Source organism: Melospiza georgiana, chromosome 13 (genome assembly GCF_028018845.1).
Source record: "Melospiza georgiana isolate bMelGeo1 chromosome 13, bMelGeo1.pri, whole genome shotgun sequence".
Lineage (NCBI taxonomy): Eukaryota > Metazoa > Chordata > Aves > Passeriformes > Passerellidae > Melospiza > Melospiza georgiana.
In genome coordinates, this window is record NC_080442.1 from 1577078 (window position 1) to 1602159 (window position 25082).

The 25082-nt window shown below is 44.2% G+C and overlaps 1 protein-coding gene across 1 annotated transcript; it reads right to left on the reverse strand.

The window, feature by feature from the left end:
- Positions 1 to 839: 839 nt before the first annotated feature.
- On the reverse strand, positions 840 to 2494 carry LOC131089022 (C2 calcium-dependent domain-containing protein 4C-like). The gene is made up of 2 exons (XM_058033520.1): positions 2445 to 2494; positions 840 to 2193 (listed from the first exon to the last, which is right to left on the reverse strand). The coding sequence occupies exon 2, from the start codon at positions 2136 to 2138 to the stop codon at positions 840 to 842; it is 1299 nt and encodes a 432-aa protein (XP_057889503.1). The 5' UTR covers positions 2139 to 2193; positions 2445 to 2494.
- Positions 2495 to 25082: the final 22588 nt, after the last annotated feature.

Sequence of the window (25082 nt, forward strand, 5' to 3'; positions counted from 1 at the left end):
ATTAGCTGAAGCAGGAATTCAATGCCGAGATCCCAAACTGTCCTTTGTCCTTGCTGCACTGATATCTTATCTGCTTCAGCTCCAGAAAGGATTCAATAGCTGAATTGCTGAGGGCTGCAGCTCTCAGGAACATTCCTGATCAAAATGAAATTACCTGGCAACTTGATTCTGTGGGCTGTGACAGCGGCCATGGAAAGGGAAGGTAAAAGAGGATGCTGACCGTGCTGCAACCTCACCAGGCTGTTGGTGTTGATACTGTAGGACTGTGTAAAGAGAGCCCTGCCTCAAGTGGCGTTTAGCTGCTGCTCAGGAGCTGATCTTGTTATCCTCAACACAAACTTGCACCAGCTTTGGGAAACCAAATCCACATGTTGTAAAAGGTGTAAAATCCACCTCATTCTCCCTCCAAACACAAGGCTCATTAAAACATTCGTTTGTGCAAATATGAGTGCTGTCAGAATGGTCCATTTAGCTGATGTTGTACCAAGGAGCTGCAATAGAGCTCAGGGTGTACTGTGTGCACAGACTGTTACCCACTCAGGGACCAGGGAGAGGGAAAAACACTTCCACCTGAAATTTATGGCCTGAAAGCCATAAACAGCAGCCTTGACTTGGCAACAGCCTAATCCTTTATCCTAAAGGCAAACCAGCCTTTCTCCCCCCTCCTGTCAATATCTGTTTGAAGTGTTAAGCAGCAAAACAAGGCACAAGAGCATGACACCAAGCAAGGCAGTGCTTTTAACTATTCCTAAAAAAAAAAGCCAACAACATAAAAGTCAACCTAAAACTTTATTCAGTAGAAAACTTTCAGAAGACCGTTTGTTTGAATATTTGAAGCACTACACTGCCAACATACTCATTAAGGACAACTCCCGTTCTCCTAAGGTATAATCCCTTTTCATACTGCACCCTTTATTTGTTGCTTTCATCCTCACAGAGAGGCTGTACAGCTCTTCTTCTGCAATACCATCAAAAAAGAAGTCCTCATTGAAGATGGGATTCCTGCTTCTCTTTATAACTGTGCTTCTCTGCTTCTGTGTTTTCCCTGGCACCAGGGAGAAGGAGATGCAGCAGTTGATGCTTTTGGGCTCTACAGAATCATCGTACAAGCCCTCTGCACTGATGAGGCGGATGCGCAGCCTCTCGTTCTCTGAGCAGTACTCAGCTGACAGCCTCAACACGCCCCCCTTGTCCATGACCACTGCACTCTCCCCCACCAGCCTCTCCCGACTGCAGCTCAGGTCCACTGGAAACAAGGGAGAGCAGGAGGTGCTAAAGCTCCGGATGCCGAGCAGCCCCTCGGAGGCCCTCCTGATGGCACTGGGGCTGTTATCCGTGGAGCTGCTCTCCTCTGTAGAGAGGGAATTGTTCCTGGGCATACTGTGTTTGCTCTTGTCTTTCAGTGCTCTGCAGAGCAACCCCTCCTGACTTTGTGCTTTGATCAGGGAGCAGGGTCTGGGAGGTGACCTGGTGAGAAGTGGAGAACTGAAAGGAGAGGAATCACTGGAAGAGGCAGTGTCACTGTCACAGGCAGCTTGCCTGTGCAGAGAGAGGTGCTTGGGTGGCAGTCTCACCGAAGCAAAGCTGATGGCAATGGGGTTAGACATGCTTCCTTTGCCACTGAAGGTGTTAGCTCTGGATCGAGACAGCTTCAGGCCAGGCAGAGCCCCACGGGGATCACCATGGAAGATGGACTCCTTCCTCCTGGTGTGGGGACTCTCCAGCAAAGTGCAGAAGCCATAGGAAGTGGGGGCTCTGGGAAAGTGGGGCAGGGAGAGCGCTGCTTGGGACTGTGGGTCGGCATTGGTGCTTTCTTCCTCCAGGGCAGAGATCTCCTCTTCTACACTTTCCACCTGAATGAGATGTGGGCAAGAGCTGGGGCTGTAATCAGAAGTAAGAGCTCCATCCACTGAACTGTGATCCTGGTGGAAGCCACTGCCCTTAATGGGGCCAGAGCTGGTCAGCCTGGGGGGAATGCAGAATTCAGGGATTCTGTCAGGAGTGATCACATTTGGAAAAGCAGCAGCCCTCAGCTGGGCTTTTTCTGGCAGATTTTGGCTTTGTGGCAGTCCCAGGAAGGACGAGCTGGAGAGGTTCCCATTTTCATGAGATGCTCTGATCTTTTCCAACAACCACATCACTGTAGCTGGGCAGTAGGTCCTCGAAGGGGAAAAGTTTGAAGGAGAAATCCGCCTGCAGAACACAGAGAAGAAAAGGTACATGAACATCCTTTTTGGAGATGCTACAGCCAAGCAAGGCACAAAGGGTGCCATTCAAGGCATGTTCAAAACAGCCCCTGCCCAGCACACTACCTTTAGCAAAGTCAATCGGTGCAAGAACAGAGCTAAACTACTAAAGAGAGAAAACAGCATCGAGTCACGACCAGAGGAAAACGTCCCTCTCGCACAGTCCCTGCGGTGCTTTCCCCTCAGCAGAGGACGTACCTGGCCAAGCCCAAGCCGTGTTGTTTGCCGCACTCCGAGCAGGACGCGCAGCCCGCCCCGATCCTCCTTTAGTAGCGGCGCCGGGCGCCTCCCAGCGCGGGCAGGGGCGGGGCAGCACCCGCGCCTCCCACCCTCGTGCGGGGGTGAGCAGGGAGAGCGGCCCTGCCGGGCACTCTGCCGGGCACCGGGGCACCGGGAGGGACGTGCCGGAGGGGCCCCTCACGGGAAAGCGCTCTTGGAGCGCGTCCTGCCGCCCCCGCAGGGCAGCGGATGTTCCCAGCCCTTGGCACTCGCCTGCGAGCGCGGGGGGACGGGGCTGCCCGGCCCCAGCCCCTTGTCCTTCCCCGCTCCCGGTTCTTTTTGATTAATATCTACTTGCAGAGGCGTCCCGAGATAACTAACAAGCTCAGGACAAAAGCAACATTGTCTTGGGGATTCTTTTCTTCTGGAGATCCTGGCAGCTTTCCAGCGTTAGAGCGGTAGGAAGTGAGGATTGCGGTTTTCGAGCTCATTTGTAAAGAACTTTGCTGCCTTTCTACATCTGAATGCGTGTCCACCCCCTCGTTACTCACAAAGAGCACGAGTCAGCGGAGCCCTGACACAGCGTTCTTATCGCCGATACTGAGCAGCGACAGAAACGGGAATGCAGGTGCAGCGAGGGGAAAAACAAGGCACGAAATGCTTTGGCAAGTCACATGGAAAAGCAGCACGTCCAAAATCCAGCCCCGAGTGATGCTTTACAGAGCCTGCTCAAAGCCAGGTGGGATCCATGAACTTCCTCACCAACGCAGCAAAGCCTGAACGAACTCTGCAAACTCTAATTGTTCTGCAAGCAGGAATCTTTAACGCAACAACAGGAAGGCCTGCCAAACCTGTTGGCTAAATACTCATCTGAAGCCTATAACACAGGGATAGTAAACAAATAATATTCTTCCTCCCTCTTCGCTGAAATGCATGTTTACTGAGTTCTTGAAATAGATGAGATGTGCTCAGAGAAAAATAAATCCCGTGGGCAACAGGGGCAGGGAACATTTTGAACCTGCTGAAAGATTTAGCAGGGTACACACGTGTTCTGGGTGTAAGCCCTGCTTCTCTCCTGGTTTTTTTGTTTGTTTTTGGTTTGTTTGTTTGTTTTTTTTTTTTATACCAGTTAGGCTTCATTACCATAACAATCTCCTGGTGATTAAAATCTGAGAAAATTTTTTCTGCCGTGCTTTTTACAAAGGTTCAGGACACTCCAAACATCCCAGTGATGTTTCAGTTGTAGGAGCTCGTGTAGTTTACTTGATGTGGGTGTGCTTCAGATAATCTCCAATCCAATTTAGAGGCTTGTGGAGAGGGTTAGTGCTTTCTCCAGCCCATGAGACTTTACAGCAGAGCAGTAAGGGAAATTCCTGGAGATGCTGGGATGCTCTCCTTTAGGAAGCAGTGTGTGCACCTTACAGCTGTTATCCATTCAGACCAGGCAATACCATACCTTGTATCATGCATCACACACCATGTAGTTTCCAAAGAGTAAGTGGGCTTGTTCTATGTGCTATGCACCTCTGCCTTTAATACCAAAAGAAAATTAAACATGGAGAAAAATTAAGGAAATCGTACTTTTTAGTGGAAAACATATTGCCTTCAGTAACAGATCACAGAGGTTGTTCATATGCAGCAATAATTGGCAACCAGCCTCAGGTGCACTAAGTTCACAGCTGGCATCGGGCAGTGATAAAATAAAATTGCTATGAAATAACTTATAGCTACGTGATTTCTCCTGCGTCTCTTTACCATCAGGGAAAAGTTAGGGCTTCTCCAGAGGTGATCAGTCTCATGATCACAGTTGCCTGTCTCCCTCCAGTGACTGCCGAGAGGAAGCAGGTGCCTTACACGGGGTGGTGGATCCTCCCCTTCCTATGCAAGCCTGCCCTTTATAGACATCTAACAGATTGCTCATGTGCTGGGAGTTCAGCAACACTGAAGCACTTGGACCTGCCCCATGGAAATAGGCACTCAAATGTGTATATATAACTTCCTGTGTTCAGAACAGATTCTTTCCTTGATTAGCTTCAGAGCATAATTAAAATATGCTGCCAACAGGACTTCCTGTTGTTGTAAAAAATGTGCCTACAAGAATCCACTTTTAAAGCGGATATAATTCGTGGAAAGTCTTTATTACAACAGGTGAAAGCCTGGGATCTGGGCAGGGGCTGTAAAAAACGGAATTTCCTACCAGCCCAGGAGGAGCTCGGGAGTTTTCCTTCGTGTGTTCTGCTATGGTTTATCTCCTCCCCTGCCGTTCGGAATTCCCTGGGCACAGCGGCTCAGAAAGGTCCGGCCGTGCCTCGCCCACCTCCGCGTCCCTCCCTGCCGGGGATCAAACATCAGAGCACAAAACAGGGCTCAGGCTGGCTGCTCCAAGGGCCTGCAACTGCAAGGAGAACATTAGAACCCTCTCCGTGCTTTACAGGGGATAGAGAGGTAGGAGAGCTGCAGGAGCTGACAGCCCTTGGAGGACGTGCACCAGGGGAGGGGGAAAATTACTGGAACGATAAAAACCAAAAAAGCTCTGGCTCTGCTGTGTGTGTGCTGCTATGCAAATCCCAGTCCTGGATGAGATAGCACATAACATCTCACCATTCTTAAAGCAGCAGCAATGGCTGTGCATTATATTACCTAAAATATTCCAAATTTCCACAAGATTTTGTGAGAATAGGGAACCCAGTTCAGCTTTATTTTCCTAAAGAATGCAGCAGTAACTCAGCTGTAGCTTCTTGAAAGAAGACTTCAATCAACCGAGAGGCACTTAGATACAGTTTTTTGTTAGAGATTGGTGTCATGAGCAAATACAGCACATTGTATAGTGCATTAATTCCTTCATGTCACTTTGACTAATGCCAAATATATCTATTAGCAGACTGCTCACCATTTCTGGCCTAAATCAATGGCCAAATCATTCTGCATTACTCTCACAGTAACGCAAAGTAGTAACAGAGGTTCAGCAAAACTCATCTGACAACTTGACCTTTCTTCTTTTGCATCACAGAGTAGCTTACATTTTATCTCATGAGCAAATACAAGTTCTTGCATTGCTTTACAAGAAATGTCCATGCTCCTTTAAATGAACAAATGAATGAACAGTGCTGGCAGCAAGAGCTCAGGAGCTGCAGGGCCCTTCATGCCAAGTATCTCAAGTGCCTTGTGTCACAGCAGTGTGAACTGTAAAAATCTAGAAGTATGAACTGAAAAATTCATTCTTCCTAGCATATTACATAGTCCTGTTATGAGAAGCTGAGAATTGCCATGCAAAAATGCAAGAAAGGTATGCTGCTCCTAATTCCACTCAGCCAGTTTCCCAAAAAGGCAAGTTTCTACACATAGATAACCAGCATAAAGATTCAACAGCAAAGTGGAGCAGATTTCCCAGGACCAGAGGGTTTATTAGACAGCCTGGGCAGTTTAGTAATGCTGGTGGAAAGGATCCTAAAGAAGACAAAAGAATGTGGGATTATTTGATTTAAAAAAAAATACAGTAGGCAGAAAGACTGCTTGCTTCTGGGAAAAAAGAGCAGGGATTTCTGAGTTGTGTTACACAGCTCCACCTTTGAAGGCACATGTGACTCAGCCAAGGCCTGGCAAACCGCTGCCTTTCAGCGCAGTGCCTCTCAGTGATTAATCTTAACCTTCAAAGGGAAAAAGGGCTCAGGTACTCCCAAGGAGGCTGCTGGTACCCCTGTGCATGGCCACCATTGTGAAGCACCCAAGTGTCTGATCCTCCTCCAGGGAATCAATTTCACCAGCAGAACTAAAGGGTGTCCAGTCAGGAAGAAAACTTTGTTGCTGGACACATGCTCACTGAGAGGCCAGCCATAAGGTCACAGCCAAGTCACACAGATGCAGACACAAAGAATGGAAATTGCATTTCCTCTAAAAGATTTACATCCCACAGAATACTCTGCAAGTGCTTTTAATTCAGATTCTTGAAGCAGTGGCAGTGGTGCACAGTTTGGGCACGATCAAACCTTGCAGCAAGATGGAAAGAACATATCCAAGGGGCTGCTGTATAAACTGCATTGTTAGTGGATGTTTCATTTCAATCTTATAGGGCTAAACACGATGAAAATCTAAAAATTCCCATGACATTTCCCACAGTAACAGCTCTGTGTTACAGACTATGTTTCTTTCAAGAATTCTGCAATCTGGTGAAAGCAGAGCTGCCCCCAGATTGTCTTGTTCAAGTCACTCAGCTGTTGTTGAAGATAAACTAATTCCAGTGTCAAACAGCTCAATTCCAGGGCAGGCCTCTCCCACTAGGCCAAGTAAGTGCCTTTTAGGATTGTCAGGAAAAATCTCCACCAAACTGATTAGGTCATGTCACAGAGATGTACTGTGTTAGAGCAGCAATGATCTCCACTGCTGCCATGGCTTTGCAGAGTTACTGTGCTGTGCTTATAGCAGGATAAATCCCCAATAATGAAATGTGATCATTATCATTAGTATTTTCCTCAGAGTAAAAACAGAAATTAAATCAGGCAGTACAACTTTACAATTTCTAGACCAGACTATTTCAGTTGAAAGGGACCTACAACAATCATCTAAGTCCAACTGCCAGACCAATCCAGGGCTTCTCAAAAGTTAAAAGTGTGTTATTAAGGGCCTTGTCCCAATGCCTCTTAACTCATTGACAGGCTTAGGGCATTGATCACCTGCCTGATCCAGTGTCTGACCACCCTCTTGGTAAAGAAATGCTTCCTAACATCCAGCTTTGAATCCCTGCCACACATCCAGTCCCTGGATCCCAGGAGAAGAGTTCAGCACCTCCCTCTCAGCACTTTCCTCATCAGGGAGCTGTAGAGAGCAATTAGGTCACCCCTCAGCCTCCTATTCCTCAAGCCAGGCAAACAGAGTGTCCTCAGCTGCTCCTCAGCCACATTCATTTCAGATTCCCTGCTTAGGCACAAAAGCATAAATAAACACTTCATGCAACCATCTCTATTCTGGTAGCCTCAATAGAGGAATATTTTCTGCAGTTTGGTCTCATGCCTAATGTAGTCTAATTTGATGGTCATTCTCATGTGGCCTAAATTAATTCATTCCATGAAAAGTTACTTTGACACCTGCAAGGTGAATCACACATACAAGAAAAAACTCTTCTCTCCATCTTTGTGCTCAAAGCAAATTTAAGTATGAAAGATAAAAGTTACAAATAATTTTTGCTTTCAAATAAAAATGAGCCTTTGTAAAAAGAAACAAAATAAAAAAGTCTCCACAAATCTTAAAATCAATAAGGATCACTTGTATCAAGGTTAAAGAGAAAAAGAAGGAAACAGTGCCAGGACTGTGTATTAGGAAACTAAATCTATGCTTGTCCATACTAAGAATGTATTTTTTACATCCATTTCAAGAAGTCAAATTACAGAAAAAAATCAACACATAGATCCATAGCTTATCATTTTAGACATCATTTTATACCTCAAAGGAAGACTATATGAGTCAGCAAATGGATAATTATCTCCTACTAGCACCTTAACCAGATATTACAACATCAGTAGTTTTTCTTTGGAAGAATAACTCCTAGGATTTCTGTGATTGCCATCTTCCTTCAAGATAAAAGGCCAAAGTTGTCCAGTTAGGCACCACAATTGTCAAGTTATGCCCCATGATTTGCACAAATAATATTGAGAATTTCCTCAACAAGTGTGCAATGTAATACTCCTGTAGTCATGCAGAAACTTGTAAAAGGTGATTGGGATTCCCAAAAGTTTGGCAAGGTTTATCTATGCACTGCAAAACCCTTACTGGCAGGTTTTATTAAACAAGAACTTCATCACCTTCCTCCCTGTCCAGTGACACCCACAAAGTCTCCAAAGAGCACAGACCCAAAGCAACCCTAAAAACAGAGGAAGGATCTCCCTGTAATGCTCCTGAAATGCATGCTCAGGACTTCCTGGCTGCTGAGTGTGTCCTGCATGTTTGGTATGGATGAAGATAAAGGCACCAGAACACGTGCCTGTGCTGGAGCAGCAACCTGCTGGGACACACAGGGCTCATGAGAAGGAACAAGGCAGCAGGCCAAGGACATTTCCAAAAGGATAATTCACCTCATCAAAACATGCTGGGTCTTGACTGGGAGTGTTTCACACTTCAAAAGCAGGTGTGTTGGCAATCATCACTTCCCATCATTTTCCATGCCACGAGCTACAAAGAGTGAGATGGCACTGCAGGAGGAGTTTCCAAGCTCTGCCCAGCAAGTGCAGCTGCCTGCAGGCCATGCAGTCATCCTGTGCTGGGCTGAGTGTGGGGACTCTGCTGTTCCTCCCTTGGCCCCAGCCCAGTCCCAGTGGGAGGCAGATCAAGATCTAGGCTGGGGAAATCCGCCTGCTACTCCAGGCAGCCTGACCTGGTCATTGCAAATTAAATATGAAAAAAGAAAACTCACCAATAACTGAAGAGTAATTTTTTTCCACTGAAGAGTCAAATTTAGTTGAACATTTCTTCTCCTGAAGGTGGCACAGCACACTGCTGGAATTGGCCACAATATCTTGCTGGGTAGGACATGCAGTGATGACAGCCATACCTTTAAGTGGAATACGTTTCAGGGTAGTCTCACTAACCAGCAGCATCTCATTATGAAACAGATGGTGCTTTCAGTACACTGGAGTTCAACCTTCAAAGCAGAGCTCAAAGCTAGACTCTTCACCCTTAGGCTGTCCTTGGCATTTCTGTGTACAAAAGGACAGTTCTTTTTCTAGAGTTTCTAGATTGGGGCTTTCTGTCCCCTAGGTTGTATTTTTGCTTCTCCTAGAAGTATTTTCAGAAATGAGATAGCATTCCACTTGTACTTTCCATTTCCAAAACAGGGCCTGCTATGGCCCTGACCCTGCAAAGCTTCACACAGATGATTTGTGAATACCTCCCTTTTCTCAGAGCTCCTAATGCCCAAAAAATATTTGGAGAACAAGTCCTTGGACCATCAGTGATGGGGGGGAAAAATCCATTAATTAACCTGACACTGGTAAGAGGAATCTGATTCCAGGAATCAGCTCTACAGACTTCAGGCAGCTTTGGGAAAACACTCAGGATTTTGTGGAGGTGCTGGTTTTGGTCTTTGGGAGCAGAAACAGTGAAAACAGACAGTTACAGTTTTGTTACCATGAGGAAATGGATTGTCTGAAATTTCATTTAAAGGAAAATTAGAAGAAAAGTCACAGGATACTATAATTATATCCTGGGATAAAGCAGCAGCTTTGGGGCACTTTGGGGTGTGGATCACACCCCAGAATTCCCACGTTAAACATCTGCTATTAATGGCTTACAACCAGAGATGTGTAGCAAATTAGGTTAAAAGTGCTTGGAGAACAACACTGGCTCACAGCAGCTAGCAAAGAGAGTGGCAAAAATGCAAGGATTTTCCTTGACAAAATTACTTCCAACTCAGGAAGCACTAGGCATGAGAAAAACTGTTTAACTACTGCTACTAAACACAGAGTTTAAACATATGGCCAGATATTACTGTACAAAGAAAAATAATTTGCAGTTATTGCTGTCACACACATTCCCATTGGAAAAGCAGAAATAGGCTCATGTGGCTATAACAGATTCTCTGGCACTTGGTAAAAATTGTCTCATGGTGAGCAGCTTTGCTTAAGTGGGGAGGACAAAATTAAACCCTTTATTGTTTGGCTTCCTCATCCTTTCATTGCCTGAAGTTTGAATCCAGCCCCAGCCTCCCTCTCTCATCCCCCAGGGCCAGCAGGCTCCTGCTGGAGCAGGCAATGTGGAACACATGGCACTTGTGTCATGGGAACCTCCTCCACGCCAAATGCTTCAAGCAGGCTGCAAGTTACTTGTGGTGCTTGTTTCACTGGAGGCTGCACACACCCCAAACAGAACCCAATAATTCAGCTCTTAAGACTCTTGGGGGGTTTTTTGCTACCCAAGCATGCCTTCCTGTTTCCTGGCACTTACAAGTATCTTTCACCATTAGTTTGTCTCAAAACAATGAAAGCTCTGGAAAATGCCCCTTCTAGCAGCAGTCTTACAAGAGGCTGCATAGGCAGGTCATCGAGAAGAAAGGAGGGGTATGAGGGGAGGACACCTTTTCCAGGCTGTGCTTGTGGGAAACACAGCTCTTCCTTCATGATGGGCAGCACCATCCTCAGAGCTGAGTGTGGAACCAGCAGGTTCTCTATTTCCCTCCCACATTAATAAACTAGAAACTTTAGCAGTCTTTTTCTGTCCCTGACATTAATTCATCATGCAGATGATCAGCTGAGGGCAGGGACCAGCCCCTCTCATGTGGCCCTGGGGCAAAACACACCTGAAAGCTGCTGCTCCACAGAGGAAATCCCATCTCTGGCCTCCAGACGGACATTGCCCTTCTACCCTGTGCCACAGCAGGCTCTGCCCCATGGGCACTCTCAGACTGTAGGGCCAGGGTCACAGAGCCATCAGCTTGTCCCTGCTGCTTTTCATCAAGCACAACTCCTCAGCAAACTGCAGCCAGCCAATGGCCCAGGCACTAATAAACACAGTACTCTGGCTTTGATTATTCCTAATGTTAAGCTCCATGGCAGCAGCACCCTCACTCTGTGCTGATTGCTCTTAATTGCTATTTACTGTGATCAGTGGAAATTGGGAAGAACAACTGATCTTAACCAATTAAAATATTATACTTGGCAATGTACTGCTCAGCAACTTCCCTAAAGCAATAAAGATTGGGATTCATTCAGCCCCTCAAATATTTCGCCCACATTGTCCCTTCAAAGATCAGCTCTTTCAGGCAGACTAAAAGTCATCCACAGCAGCCTAACTTCGCCTGTCAACAATTTGCTGTCCTCTAAGAATATAATTCAGATCTCTTGTGCTTACATCTAAGTCAAAGCCCCTTAGAAGTTGTGAGGAACCTTAGTGACCCAGGGCTTGATTAAATTTCTGAAGGAAACTTGCAAAGTAAGCCACAGGTTTGTAGACTTCTCATTTGTGAAGTATTGCCCTGGCAGCAGTGAGCTGCTATGACACTTACCTTGATAGAAGCCCTTCAAGGATGGTTCCAGAGGTGTGATCTTATTGGTACCATGCAGGAGTACATTCCACCCTCTGAAAGGCGTGCCAGGCAAGGGAAAAAAGCACTCTTGGGCTTGTGCTATTATACTGAATGCTTTAATTTTAAATATTTGTTCAAAATGCTTTCATTGTGCTGTCCAGTGAAATTCTGGGAAAGCATTTCCTAAATCAGTTTCAGTTAGTAGCACATGTCCTCCAGGCAGAGAGATCCTTTATGGCTTATCTGTACAATAAAATAGCATTAAAAAAAAGAACTAACTGAGGATTGCTATCAGTGAATGGCTGACAATAAGAGGGAAGATTGGTCTGATTACAGAAAATGCAAACAAATTATGCCTCATGGGGGGCACCAGTGAAAAACAGCATTAAAATAAATCACCATCAGATCTCTGGAGAGAAAGCAGCTGGGAATGGGCTCATGCTTCCTCCTCTCAGTCATGCTGGCTTCACCTCTGTGTAATCCTGCTGACTTCAGCCTTTCACTGCACAAGTGAGAAGAGAATCACCTGCCAAATGCACACCACACTGCCTCTGACCCAGCCTGGCAATTGGGACTGCAGAGTTACCCACACTAATCCTTCTATCCATCCTGAACATTGCTGGAGCTCTTGAGATCCACACCACAAAACTCAGTGCTTTAAGACAGCTCCTTTGTGAGGAAATTAGAAGGGCTGTTCACAATCTGCTCCTCCACAGCACAGGTGTGAGCAGACACACACACATTGTGTGAGAGGAGGCCCAGGAGCAGCCCCACAACTGCTGTGTGTGACCCTCAGGGCCATGAGCTGCACCTCACCTGACAAACCCATCGGGGTTACTTGTACTGAGCCATGAACCAGACATGCCATCACTTCCCCACTATGTCTGGCATCCATAGCCAGTTTCTCTAGACAGTGATGAGTCAAGAGCCCAACATTTCAAAAACAAAAGGATATCACAACTCGCTGCTCTTAGTTATGCTCATTTCTCTCCCCTATAAAGATACCAATTTCCTGAGCCAAAACTATTTCTCTTGCTTTCCCATTGTCTTTGCTCCCTTTCTCTGCCGAAATTGTGATCTCACCCCTCAATATTTGGTAGCTGGCTTGCAGATTGTTAGATTGCAATTCGATGTACATGCATGGTACCACCTGCTACATGGTTTTTATTTATTTTTGGCTCTGAAACAGCTGTTGGTTTCCATTTTTGCAAATTCAGAGTGAAAGGGATTTTTTTTTCCAGATGCTTTAATTTTCTGCAGGCTATCAGGGCATGTAACAAATTCAAAAGAAAATTTGAAATCATAGCAAATGTTTTACATAAGTTTTGTCAGTGAAACAGTAAACATGTAATGAGTTTATTTGGAATCCCCAAAATGATTCAGGCCCATGACTACATCTGTTTGTCTCTAGGTGTTTTACTGAACCTCCTGATTTTAACAATATTCACAAAGCAAATCAAGGAACTGGAAATTCTACAAACCAATAAATAGAATAAGAAAACATAAAGCAATCTATCCATCAAAAATCTGCCAAAAGGTGAGATGGAAAGATCTCTCTGTCTAGAATACCTCAATTAAAAGTGAGGGAAATAAAGATATACACTACATGATTTTTCAACTCACTGACTAAGTCAATCCCTGACTTTATCAATAACAGAGCACAACTTTCTCAAAAACACTGATGTGTGTGAGCTCAATTGTAACATCTTTTGACAAGTCAGCTGTAGAAAGCAGATAAAAATCCCAGCTTTCTACTACTTGACGATGTGAAAAACCCATTTCTGAGTTATCACAGGGGAAGTAAACCTGCTGTTGCAGAAGCACAGAACTGGCCATGCTCCCTGAAATAATGGCTCCTTCCTCTTGGGCAAACACTCCTCGGTATACACACCTTTTCTTGAGGTGTTGAACATGGCTCTAGCAGCACAAAATACTTTGTTTTCTAATATTACACAAAAACTTAGAGCTGTTCACTGTTAACATGATTTTAAATGCTGAGTACAAACAAAATGCAGCTTACCTCATGGATTTTGTTTGGGATTATTTTCCCTCAAACATTCCACATGAAAAACCCCAGAACAGGTGATTAGCATAGCTCCCTTCCTTGGAAGGGCTGTGTGTCAATATTGGGCAGCAGGATACTATTCCCTCACTGAATTGCTTAGCAGAAGCAGTGTCTTAGCACACAAGAAACATCTGCAAAAGCTGTCCAAGAGCCAAAAAGGGATTTTGAGCTGTGAGATTGGTAGACCCTCTTGCCCTGTGGCCAAGTTTTCTGAAGCAGCACAAATTTCCTTGCAAAACTCTAAAGTTGTAACTGACTCCTTACACAGTCAAGAATGCATAGAAAATCTGATGTTATGCTCTCCCTTTTCTTCCCCCACTCCTTGTCTCACAGATTTGCTGTTTCCAGCTGTAACCAGTTCCTAGCTGTTTTCCCTGCACACCCCCAGTCCCATGCAACTGGGAAACAGCTTGTGGTGGGCTGGGCTGTACCTGTGCTGAAACACTGGAGCTCTCCCTTGCAGTGGGACAAGCTGGCTGGCACAGGGGGAGGTTTGCACTCCTGGTGGGCTCTAAGCTGATTGGGATTTCTGCTGTGTCCTTCAATAAGGCCTAAGCAAAGCAGCTCAATGAAAAGTGCTTACAGTTGTTCTCAGGAAGGGAAAGCACAGCAGAGCTCAGTGTGCAGTGACAGAGTTGAAAATGTACTTACACACTCAGTGATGGGAGTAAACACTCAGCAGGGTCTCTTGAAATGAGATTTTAAATAGCAGCTGAATTGCACTTACAGCTCAGGTGCTTTTACAGTTCTGCATTCCTTAAGTCTGTGTACACAGGCAATTCCACACCTTCCTTGGCTGTTCATTTCTCACTAAAATATACAGCAAAACATGCAGTGATTTCAGGCACACATCATTTCCCCCCTACATCTGGTCAAACAGCCAGCTCCCTCCAACCCCCTCCCCAACTCTGAGTCAGGACACACCTCACCCAAGCTCCTCCATCTGGGTATTGCAATGTGAACATCAGGATTTAGTGAAAAGACACCAAAACATCTCTCACAAGATACTGTCAATTGCAACCATTGATCAGGGTGTGCAGAAAGCCACCAAATCTTCAGCCCCTTGGCCTTGCCCTCCTTGCTAGCTGAGACTTAAGGGATCAGCTGTATGTCTGCATGGATGGCTCTGGTAACTGCAGATTCCAGCCCTGCCAAAGCCTTTTCTTTACCCCTAAAACGACATGTATTACAGGGTTAGTCTTTTCCTTAAATTCAAGTTAGAAAGCCAGTTACTACCATGGAACATCATAGACCTGAGCTGAAATCAAACTTTGGGGTGAAATTAAAAATCATTTTATTGATCATGATTAAACAATTTATGTTCACCACATCAATTTCCTTTAATTCTGGTGCAATACAACCTTGCCATCCTGAAATTCAATTTCCCCACTAACATTAGTCCTCCATGTACACAGAAGTACCCTCATTTTGTTCAAGCACTTAGTCACTACGGCATTTCCGTTTCACCCTCGTTTCCCCTTTTTCACTGGGAGAAGCATTTTTTCCCCCATCTGGGTTTAGCTGGAAACCTGACTTATGGCTTTCTCAAATAAGTGAAAAGTGAGTCCCAGTGGAGGCCGGGTAGACCCTGGGTATGCAGGATGAAGCAATCAGCATTGGAGTTGGCTGCATTGAGGACACACAACCTCTCTCACAAACAGGACAGCAACAGTGAGCCCAGCCACCAGCAGGCTGCATCCTGGGTTGACCCCTTGGCGCATGTCACTGTTAATTTTCTGACACCCCTTGAAACACTCACTTAAGGGCTGTGCATATGCCCCCTGTCTGAGGGTGGCATTACCTCAGCACCTGTAATCATCTGTACCCTGCAGAGGCCCAGCACAAAAGCACTTGGTAATGCAAGACCTTGGTTGCTCTTTTTAGCTCACAACAGATTGCAAGCCCAGCTTTGGAGACTTTTCAGCTGAGCAAATGGAAATCTGCCTTACCAAAGTGCAAAGCATAAAAAGCGAGGAAAACCAGGGTGAACATCAAGTGTAAGATGATTCTATATTGTAAATCTTAACACAAAAAGGCTGCTCCCACTTACAGCTAACAGGTTCTATTACTTGAAGAGACTGAGTTCTCAAGGAAAGCCCCATCAGCTGCTTCTGCAGTTCCTCTCAAAGTGGTAAGGCAGGTACCAACCTCTGCTTTCTGGGGAGTTTCCCTGGCCAATCCTACATGAGGTCAGTATGTGCCTCACAGGAGGGAGATACAACCCCTGCAAGCATTTTCAAGAGATGCAGCCCAAACATGTCCAGCTCCCAGGGTGTGAGGCACACCCCTGTTACTCTCTCCTAGGCAGAGGAGCAGCTGTCCCTTCTGCTGTGTGCTTGGGGCACACACATCTCTGGTCACCACTGTGGCACAGACTGTGGCTGCAGCACTGCACAGCCTCCCCCTCCTCCTCCCTGGCTCTGAGAAACAGAAGTGCACAAAACTGCATTAACTTAGCAAGATAAGAGTATCATTGCATTTACAAAATGGATTCCAGGTTGCTAACCCTGTACATGAAGTGTAGATATGAACTCTTTTCTCATCTGTTACTCCTGGGCTGCAGTCAACAATGAGAAAAAAAGTTCTGTTTAGGCAGGCAAGAAGCAAAAAAATCTCTCACATTTTTCCTAACTCATTACTTAAGTCTCTTGTCAAACAAGAGACTTAGGAAAAATGGGGTTTTTCTCCTTTCTACTTCTTTCCTACCCCCAAACTTGCATGATACACAACAAGTTCCAGCCCTGTTTGCCAAGGAAAGCTTGAGGTATCTGCAAAGCTTGCATGCCAGCTTCTGAGGGCAAAGGCTGGCACAGCTACAGAGCCTGTTCTTTTGCTGCAGGACAGATACTTCTTCCTCCCTAGGTGGTTAAGAAATATTTAAACCATTCCAATTCTGTGAACATAAAGTAATACGACATAAAATTCAACCAGAACTGCTCGAGTAAGCCTGTATTAGGATACAATTTAATTAAACACTTAAGGGATACAGAACATTTCTGTGCAAGCTGTGTTTCTAATTTGTGTGCTATCTCTAATTGGCACTGTTATATTGAATGAATGCCAAAATCATTCCTAAGGCAGGATGCTTACACTTAGCAGTAGTGTCTAGTACTGCAACTGCCTAACTATAGGGTTATCCTGGCAACCCCAGGAGCACTGGAAGGAAGCAGCCCAGCTCACTGTGTCATGAAGGTTACAGCCCCCAGTTCTCCAAAAAACCCCTGATAAAACAGGACAACTCATCCTGGATGTAGCTGTTGCCTCAGCACCATGCCAGCCATGTTTAAGATTCCCCAAATGCTTGCACAGAGAGAGAGCTGATGTCTGGCAGGCCAGGGTTCAGGTCCTGCTCATCTTGTGGCCTTAACTCAGCAAGCTGTGGCAATGCCTAACCCTGCCCCACAGATCCCAGCAGGGTTTGTGCCACCAGCTTCAAGAGGTGCAGGACCAATCAGTTAAAAATTGCTTTTTCACACATAGGACACAGACTGGTATTGAGCTATTTCAAAACTGCAGCAGGATTCCACTGGTCTTTTTAGGAGAGGGGCTCCTTCAGAAAAGTGATCCTTTCCCCTTGGACTGTTTTTCCTCCCAGAAAATGGAGACCATCACAGACCTAACCAGTTTTTCTTTTTCACTGTTGCCACAGTCACAACTCTGAATGTGCTGCTACTGCTGAGACATTCAATCCTGATGCTGGCTGCTGAATCAGGGCCTAGAAAAACAATCTGACACACAGAGCTTTGTCAGAGTGGTAGGAAGAGGCAGTGCAAAGAAATCCTGACAAATACTAAAGGGATCTAAAGGTGCCAATAGTTACTGAAGCTCTGTGAAAAATAAATTTAACAAAGTAGGGGGTTTTTGAGTATTGTAACATGTAGACCAATTGACATTTAACTGCATGGATGAGTTCTCCCCACATACTGACTGCTGTACATTGTGGCACTTCACTATTATTCCTCAGAGAGCAATAGTGAGGAAAAAAAATCATCTTTGCCCCTGGTGTGGCAGCATTCCTGCTAAATCCATCAATATTTGTCTTCTCACAGAGGTGGCTGCACCTAACATGGTGTAAGTAAGCCTCTATTGCTTTTATTTAGATAAAATAAATACTTTGGGATATAATAAAATAAATATTTGGGAGAATCTACAGTCTAGACTCTTACATGGGAATCCAGCTTAGTGGCCACAAAAGAGATTACACTTTGGGCAAGGGAAGAGTATTGCATCTCAGAAAGCTCAGAACACAAGAATGGTTGGAAGTGTGCCACTGGAGAAAGTTACTCATTGGACTCAGCAACAATTGGAGACATTATTACAATTTTGTCTGGATAGAATTGTGGAAAAGTAAAAGTAACACTTATTAATGGCTGATTATTCACAGACCAATTCTCTATACCATAGACTTACTCTCTAGCCCTCATTTCCCCCACCAGTTCAGAACAGGCTGCTTGTGAAGATCCCCTCACAAAGGCCCACAAAAGCCCAAGAGCATTCTCCACAACTCTCTCATCTGGAGCACCCTCCTGCATTTCTCCGTCTTGCCAGTTCTGTCTGCACACCATGGAAGAGCCCACAGCTTGCTGCTCTGCAGGAACAGATGAGTTTCTCCTCACTTGTTCTGCTCATCTTTCATATTTCATTTCGTGTGGATCTAGGTTTTTGTCTGTCTGTAAATATCCATGGGTGTCTGCCACTACTCATCAATAGCTTTCCCTGACAGTTGTTTTTAAGCAGTACCTGTTTGATTTGTGAAGTGGCTAATGAATAATTAAATGCTTTCAGTTTGGAAGACAAGCACCAGAGCTGGCCCAAGGCTTCTTATGAGCATGAGCAAACCACCCTGTGCTGCCCTGAGGAGGAAGTGCTCACATCACACACAGAGCTGGCCTTTTCTGCCACAGAACAGTGAACAGGATCCAGCCAAGGCTCACATGACCCATTTTTCCCGAAGTAGCTCCTGTTTCATACATTCTCATCCCCTTTGCTGGCAGCAGCAGCTGCCAGGCTGGTTTCCAGGGCTTTGCCAGAGCCCATTCTGCCATCCCCATTGCTGCCTCCTGTGCCTGAATCTGGCCCTGCCAAGCACTGAGATTAGCCTCATTCAAAACTACAGAAAAATCCACAAATCAACTCTTTTTGTGAGTTCTACCTATGCATGCACTTCCACCTCAGTAGAAATTATTTATCAATAACCTTGCCTGCAAAGTTGAAACAAAATCGTGAGCAGTATGTGTCAGTCCCACCTTGAGTTCAACTCTTACTGAAATCTGCTAAAAGAAAAACACCTCTGCCCAACTTGCCAACGTCACTATTAATTGTTTCTCTTTAGTAAATGATGTAGGCATGTACATGCACACGCATGCTCACAGGCCTACTGCATTCAAAAGGCAAAGAACTTGTTTTGTGCTTTATTTGAATGATCAAATTTTTGCCAGGGTAGTTGGAAAAAAAACCAAAAAAACAACTCTAAACCAGCTATGCACAATGCAGGGTGCAGAATGGCAGGTAAAACCTGAAAATGACATCAAGTTCCCATCAGGATATCCACCCCAGTGCAGTCTCAGTTCATGCTTCATAATTAAAAAAGATGTACTACACTTAAGAAATCCCTCAACACAATTCATGAGCACAAGGCTAGAGTGATATAAGAGAACTTGTACTGCTCCCTTGCTTTGGGATACATTTTTTCCTTAGCAATTGACCACAAAATGTGTAATAGTGCATGTTCATATGCAACACATTCCAGCAAGTAAAGCATCAGGGATTTATCCACACAAAAGCTCCAGATCTCTCATTCCCCCTTCCTGCAGGATAAGGAGGAGGAGCATGCAGCACAATGAAGACTAACCCATTCTGGAAGGAATGCAGGTCTGCCCTTAAACAGTGAATTTTGCTCTTGAGGTCATAAATACAATCCAAAAAAGAGAAAATAATTTTATAGAATTCATTATATCTGTAGGAAGAAATCCATGGATCCATTTTCCAGAGCTAGGACAAGCTGTCTCAGGCCCAGCCTTGCAAAGCATTCAGCTGTGGGAAGGAAGGGGTGGCTTGGCAGAAACAGTGAAGCTGGTCAGGGAGTAAGGGAAAACTGCCAAATACACAAGCCCTGATTACAATTAGTAGATTTAAAGACTCTTCTGTTATGAGATCTCTAAAAAGAAAAAGAAAAGGCTGGGGAATGTCCAGCCCTGTTCTAGTGGCACAGCTGGGTACAAGAGCTGCTCCAGGGCACCCCAACCTCATCTGCATCACAAGCAGCAGAAAAGCAATGGACACGGCCCCTCCCAGGGAATAATGGCCCAAAAAGGGGCTTGGTGGCAGCACAGGGCTGGCACTGGGCCTTCCCAGACCTGTGCCTGAAGCAGAGTGTGGGAGAGGAAGCAGTGCCAGCCATCCTTCACTTGCCACCACCCAGCAGGAGATGGGACAAGTGAACACAAACAGGCCAGCCCTGAGAGCTAAAGTGTCCCCCAAAACCAGCAAGCCCAAAGGTGTCACACAATGCAGCATAAAATCTAGAGTCATGGCAGTTGCACTTATGTTTCCCCCAGAGCTCAGGCATGCCTGAATTAGTACAGTTCTCATTAATAACTGCTGTAATAATTTTAAAAAGACTGTTCAATCATTATTGACTTAATACATCAACAAAAGACCTTAAGAGATTTATCAAGGAAGTCACAGAAAAGGCAGCTTACTTTCAAAACAGTCTAAGATAAGGATTCATAGGACACAAAAGGATGCACTGATCTATTTTTATAGAAATACAAATTACATGGAATATTATATTAATTATGTGCTGTCCGTGCCCTCATACAAAGAGTACAAATTTTTCATTTTACTGAAAGAAAATTAATTCGCTATTCCCATGGCTAAAAAGACAATTATATATGAACTTGCCAATCATAATCAGAAATTATTAATTACTTGGTTGAGACTGTTATTCTTATAAACCTGGTTTCATATGCATAAGCAAAATGATGTGCTCTGATTAGAGCAGGAAGCAGAAATAACAGCACTTGCACAAATGTCTAGAAAATGCCTCTGCAAACAAGAATGCTGCAATATCTAGACATCAGTTAAACACAGGCCACCCTGATGTGCACAAAGAACATGCACACAGGTAGAGGATGCTTGCTCAGCACTGCCAGACAAGAACTCCACTTGCACATTTACCCTTTAAGACACATTATGCAGAATTATCAATTATGTATAATTATAGTCTCCACTTAATGGCAGAAGCAGCTCTTCTCTTCCCACACAGACCTTGTAAAAGCTGATGTGCTTCATCAGGTTTTTATAATGTTGCATTTTTCACCCATTTAGATAGCATTGGGTAAACTGACCTAAGACTTTACTGCAGAAGACAGATTCTCAAAAATCTACTGCCTTCTTTATGGTAACTCCTTTTATCCTCCAAGTTACTGTCTAGTTCTATGCAGCCACTTTGTTTATGGAGCAAAATTCTACCCACATACTGCAATCCCTTTCAGAGCTCAAGGCTATTTAAAGCATTGCCACCAACTACAAGGAAGAAGTTCCCTTATCTTTTGCCCCCTTCTCTTATTTTTTCCCCTCAGATTTTACTATTTGTCAGCAATACAGTAAAATACTATTGAACAAAAGCACTGGCATATTTCTACCACGTAAAACTTATGCTTTTATGTACATATACTGCTACCACATGAAACCTGTGCTTATGTACATATACTGATTTCAGCAGGGAAAAACAATTGCTACTACTGTTTGAGCAGGTTTGAGGATTTGGTTCACTAAAAAAAACAAACCCAAGACACCCCAACAAGAATACAAATATCTAGAAAGACACCCAAGCAGAATCTCAGGTGTGTGAAAAGCTAGTTTAAACTGAGGCCAGTGAGTGCTATAGCAGAAGCCCTTGGCAGGGCTTTCCCCTTGCTGTGGAAAGGCCAGAATCATCTCAAGCCTGTGCAGTACACATGAACCCTCCTGCTCACCTCACACCTGAGTGCAGCACCCTCTCCAGCTGATAAACATCAAGGGACAAGGACAAGGGAAAGCACCAGGAACAGCCAGGAAGAAGCACAAATCCATGTAAGCAGCTTCCTGACAGCACAGATGACAAATGCCTTCCTGTGCTCTGGCCCACCACATGCCTTATCTTAGAAGTAACCATCCCAAAACACAGCTCCATTTTCCTGTGATTTCATTCCTTGGCTCTCCAGAGGAGATCAATAGACACAGCAGTGCTGGCTGCCTGCACAAGCCTGGGGCCATGCCATGGAAATCCCAGTGTGGCCATAAAGAGAGCAGCAACTGAATGGGAAGCACAGGAAGGAACAAAGCTTATCTAATACTTCAGCTCCTCAAACCCCACGTGTCACTGACAAGGAAAACTTGACAAAAGGAAGGCCTTGGAAAATCATGGCTCAGGCCTGTTGCTGTGGCTAAGTAGGAAAGGACTGTGGGAAAGAGACTCAGCTGAATAAGGGGTAGAAAACCAAGTTATTTAACCATGTGTTCTCGTTGTGGTGTATGGTGGTTGGTTGAATCATGTTTGTTATACTTTAAAGCTGATAATGGGCTCTCTGCTTTAAAAGGCCAGGGTTTTGCAAGAAAGCAGCTCTCCTTTGCATCTGCCTGGGGACTCTGCCTCACCATGGACCCTCACCCAAGCAGGGCTAAATTAGCACTGCAGTAGCACACAGCCCCAAAGCAGATACTTCAGGATGGCTTTGCTTGAGTGAAAAGTTTGCAAATAAAAAGTGATTTGGAAGAGTTCCACTGCTGGTACACATGGAGCTGTATGTGTACCCTATGGGCCAGATGTTAGTTTTATTAAACACACACATTAGAGGAGGCTTGCAATAAAGAATAGTGAGAATGACACCAATTTTTCTTTGGCAAAACTCCAACAAGAAATAATTCTGTGTCAGCTACAGTTCTGTCCTCTGGTACCACACAGATTCAATGCACATGTTGGATTCATTTAAATACTTCCAAGTCCGTGTTTCATTGTTTTAAAAGACTTTTTGCTAAAAATCATAAATAACCAATAATTCTGAACAATAGAACAACTTGATAAAAATGAGGCACAGTTCTTACCATTCATTGAAAGAGATTATACAAGGAAAAGGAAACAGTTACATGTCTTCAAACAAATAATTTAGATAAAATGTAGTATTAGGTAAGGTGCTAACAACATCCCTCATTTTAAAGGTAAAGATTTTTGTCTAACACTGAATCACCCTAGTTAACGAAATACAATAAAAATTACTCTTCATTCCAGAAACAGAGTTAATGTATTGTAACATCTGGTGATCCAGGGAAACAGCAATGCATTTCCTAAAATACCTGGCATTGTTCCAGGGCTTTATCAGCATCCTGAAAATACAGGCAATTGAAAAAGTACCCATTATTGCTGCATGATATGAATTTCAGACAAAGCAAAAAGTTCAGCGTAATTCCATACAAGTCACATCCAATTTGGATCACACCATGTAATAGCCAAGCAATTTAGAAGGCTGAATTCTGTTTTTAAAACTGCAATAAAGTATTTTCATGTAATTTGTACAGCAAACAATGTTCTGGATATGGACAAGAAAACAAGAGAGGGTCAGACTTTTAGAAATCAATACTAATTTGTTTTTGAAAACAAACCTGGCAAAGCATATATACTGCTACTCAGGAATCCCTGTATTAAAGACTCTGTATTACTTACTGTTCACATTGAGAATTATCACCTAGATGGATGTGGGTTTGTGAACAACAGTCTTCATGTTCATTTTCTGATCCTTCTGGCAGCACTCTTGAAAACCTGGAAGTGTTCATCAGAGCAGAACGCAGCTCAGCTGCAAACAGAAGTGTTAATGCCTTTATCAGAAGCCACAGAGCTGTAGAACTAAAAGGCAACTTGGGTTGTCTTCTGAGGGACAGAAAACACTGCTGGTAGGGAGTCAATTTTTCTGATGATACAAATAACCAGAAAATCTGGCTGCTCAAGGGCAGATAGACACCTTGACTACAGGATCAATTTATGACCCTGCCACTGCAGGTGCTGTGTCAGACACAATTATGAGGGATGCCACTCTGGTTCTCAGTGTCCTGACCTCCCACACCACCAAACCTGTGTCCCATTAACTTTGCCAGGAATGACATTTTCTGTGGTAACTCAATCTATATTAAAATCTGATCCTTCATTCTCTTGTAGCTGTTCCCTTGAAGTTTAGGTACCAAAATACCCTCTTTGTTTTCTGTAGTCTTGGTCTTTAGTGCTCCTTACCAATAAGGTCAACCCTGTACATTTATTTTCTCATTTAGAAAAAACTGATAAATTTTCTGCAGATATAACCCACGTAAAAGAGAAATACAATTTCTTTTCCATATTGAATTTTTGTAACCACAAAGATAAAAAATGAATTTTCTGAGATCAGCTGATCCTGCCTTAACAGACAATACATTGTCCTTTCATCAAAACTAGAATTAGTAGAGCTGGGAAAAATTGTTAGATCATGACAAGACTGCTAAACTGCTATATATTCCAGAGAATACTATAATCCTCTACCATAAGATGAGAGGGACATGATCCCTTCAGTCATTTAATATCTTTTTTAAGGACTGACATCCAAAGAAATTTTTTTTCTAATAAAATAATTTCTGAAAGTTACTGTGCAAATCTGAAGAGTAAGATTCAGCAATACTGAATGCCTGTTACTAATGACCTACTTCCTTACAGAACTGGATCTTTAGCAGGAACAGTGAAAAATTTACACATAGGTCCAATTATTACAAGAATAAAGAGGCCCATGTGAATTAAGAACATGGTTGTGGTAGCACAGTAATGCTGTGGTTTTTGTACAGTGCAATGGTATGGAATAAAGTGGATGTTGCCAAAAAGGAAGACAATATTTACACCAGGCAATCAGCAAAATTGTCACCCAAAAATTCACTTCCCTCTCACACACACACTAAACCTTCACTGAATGTTGGACACAAGATGTGGCACAAGCTATTTCACACTGCTGGTGGGTTCCTGGCAGCTTCCAGTGGGGGAGAGCAATGGGGAAGAAAACCAGGACCCTCCTCCTTCCCCTATACCCTGCCCACCTGCAGCACAGGGGGTTTGCTGCCCCCCAGCTCAGGGAGGGTTTGGGATGCTGCACAAGGAGGAGATTGGTATGGCTCTGGTGAAGCCAGAACAGCAATAAACCTCAGGATGATTTAATCCTCCTAAAGCCCATGAACTGCTCAATACCAGGCACCATGGTATCAAGAAAACACCAAACCAGCAGAAGTAAGCACTGCAGTTAAAAATACCTGTGAGTACTGAGGAACAGGCTAAAGAATCCAGAATGATGGCAATAATCTGCAGATGTGCTCCACTGTCAATAAACTCAGCTGGTAAAGAAGGACTCAAACAGAAAATTAAAAGCTGAAATACAAATACCAATTAGAAATTAATCAGCTCAGTATCAGAATATCAGAGATCAGCCAGAGAGCCAATTGGATTCACTATTAAAGCTAAAAAGACACTGGAGAGGGCTGCAATGGACTTTGAAAA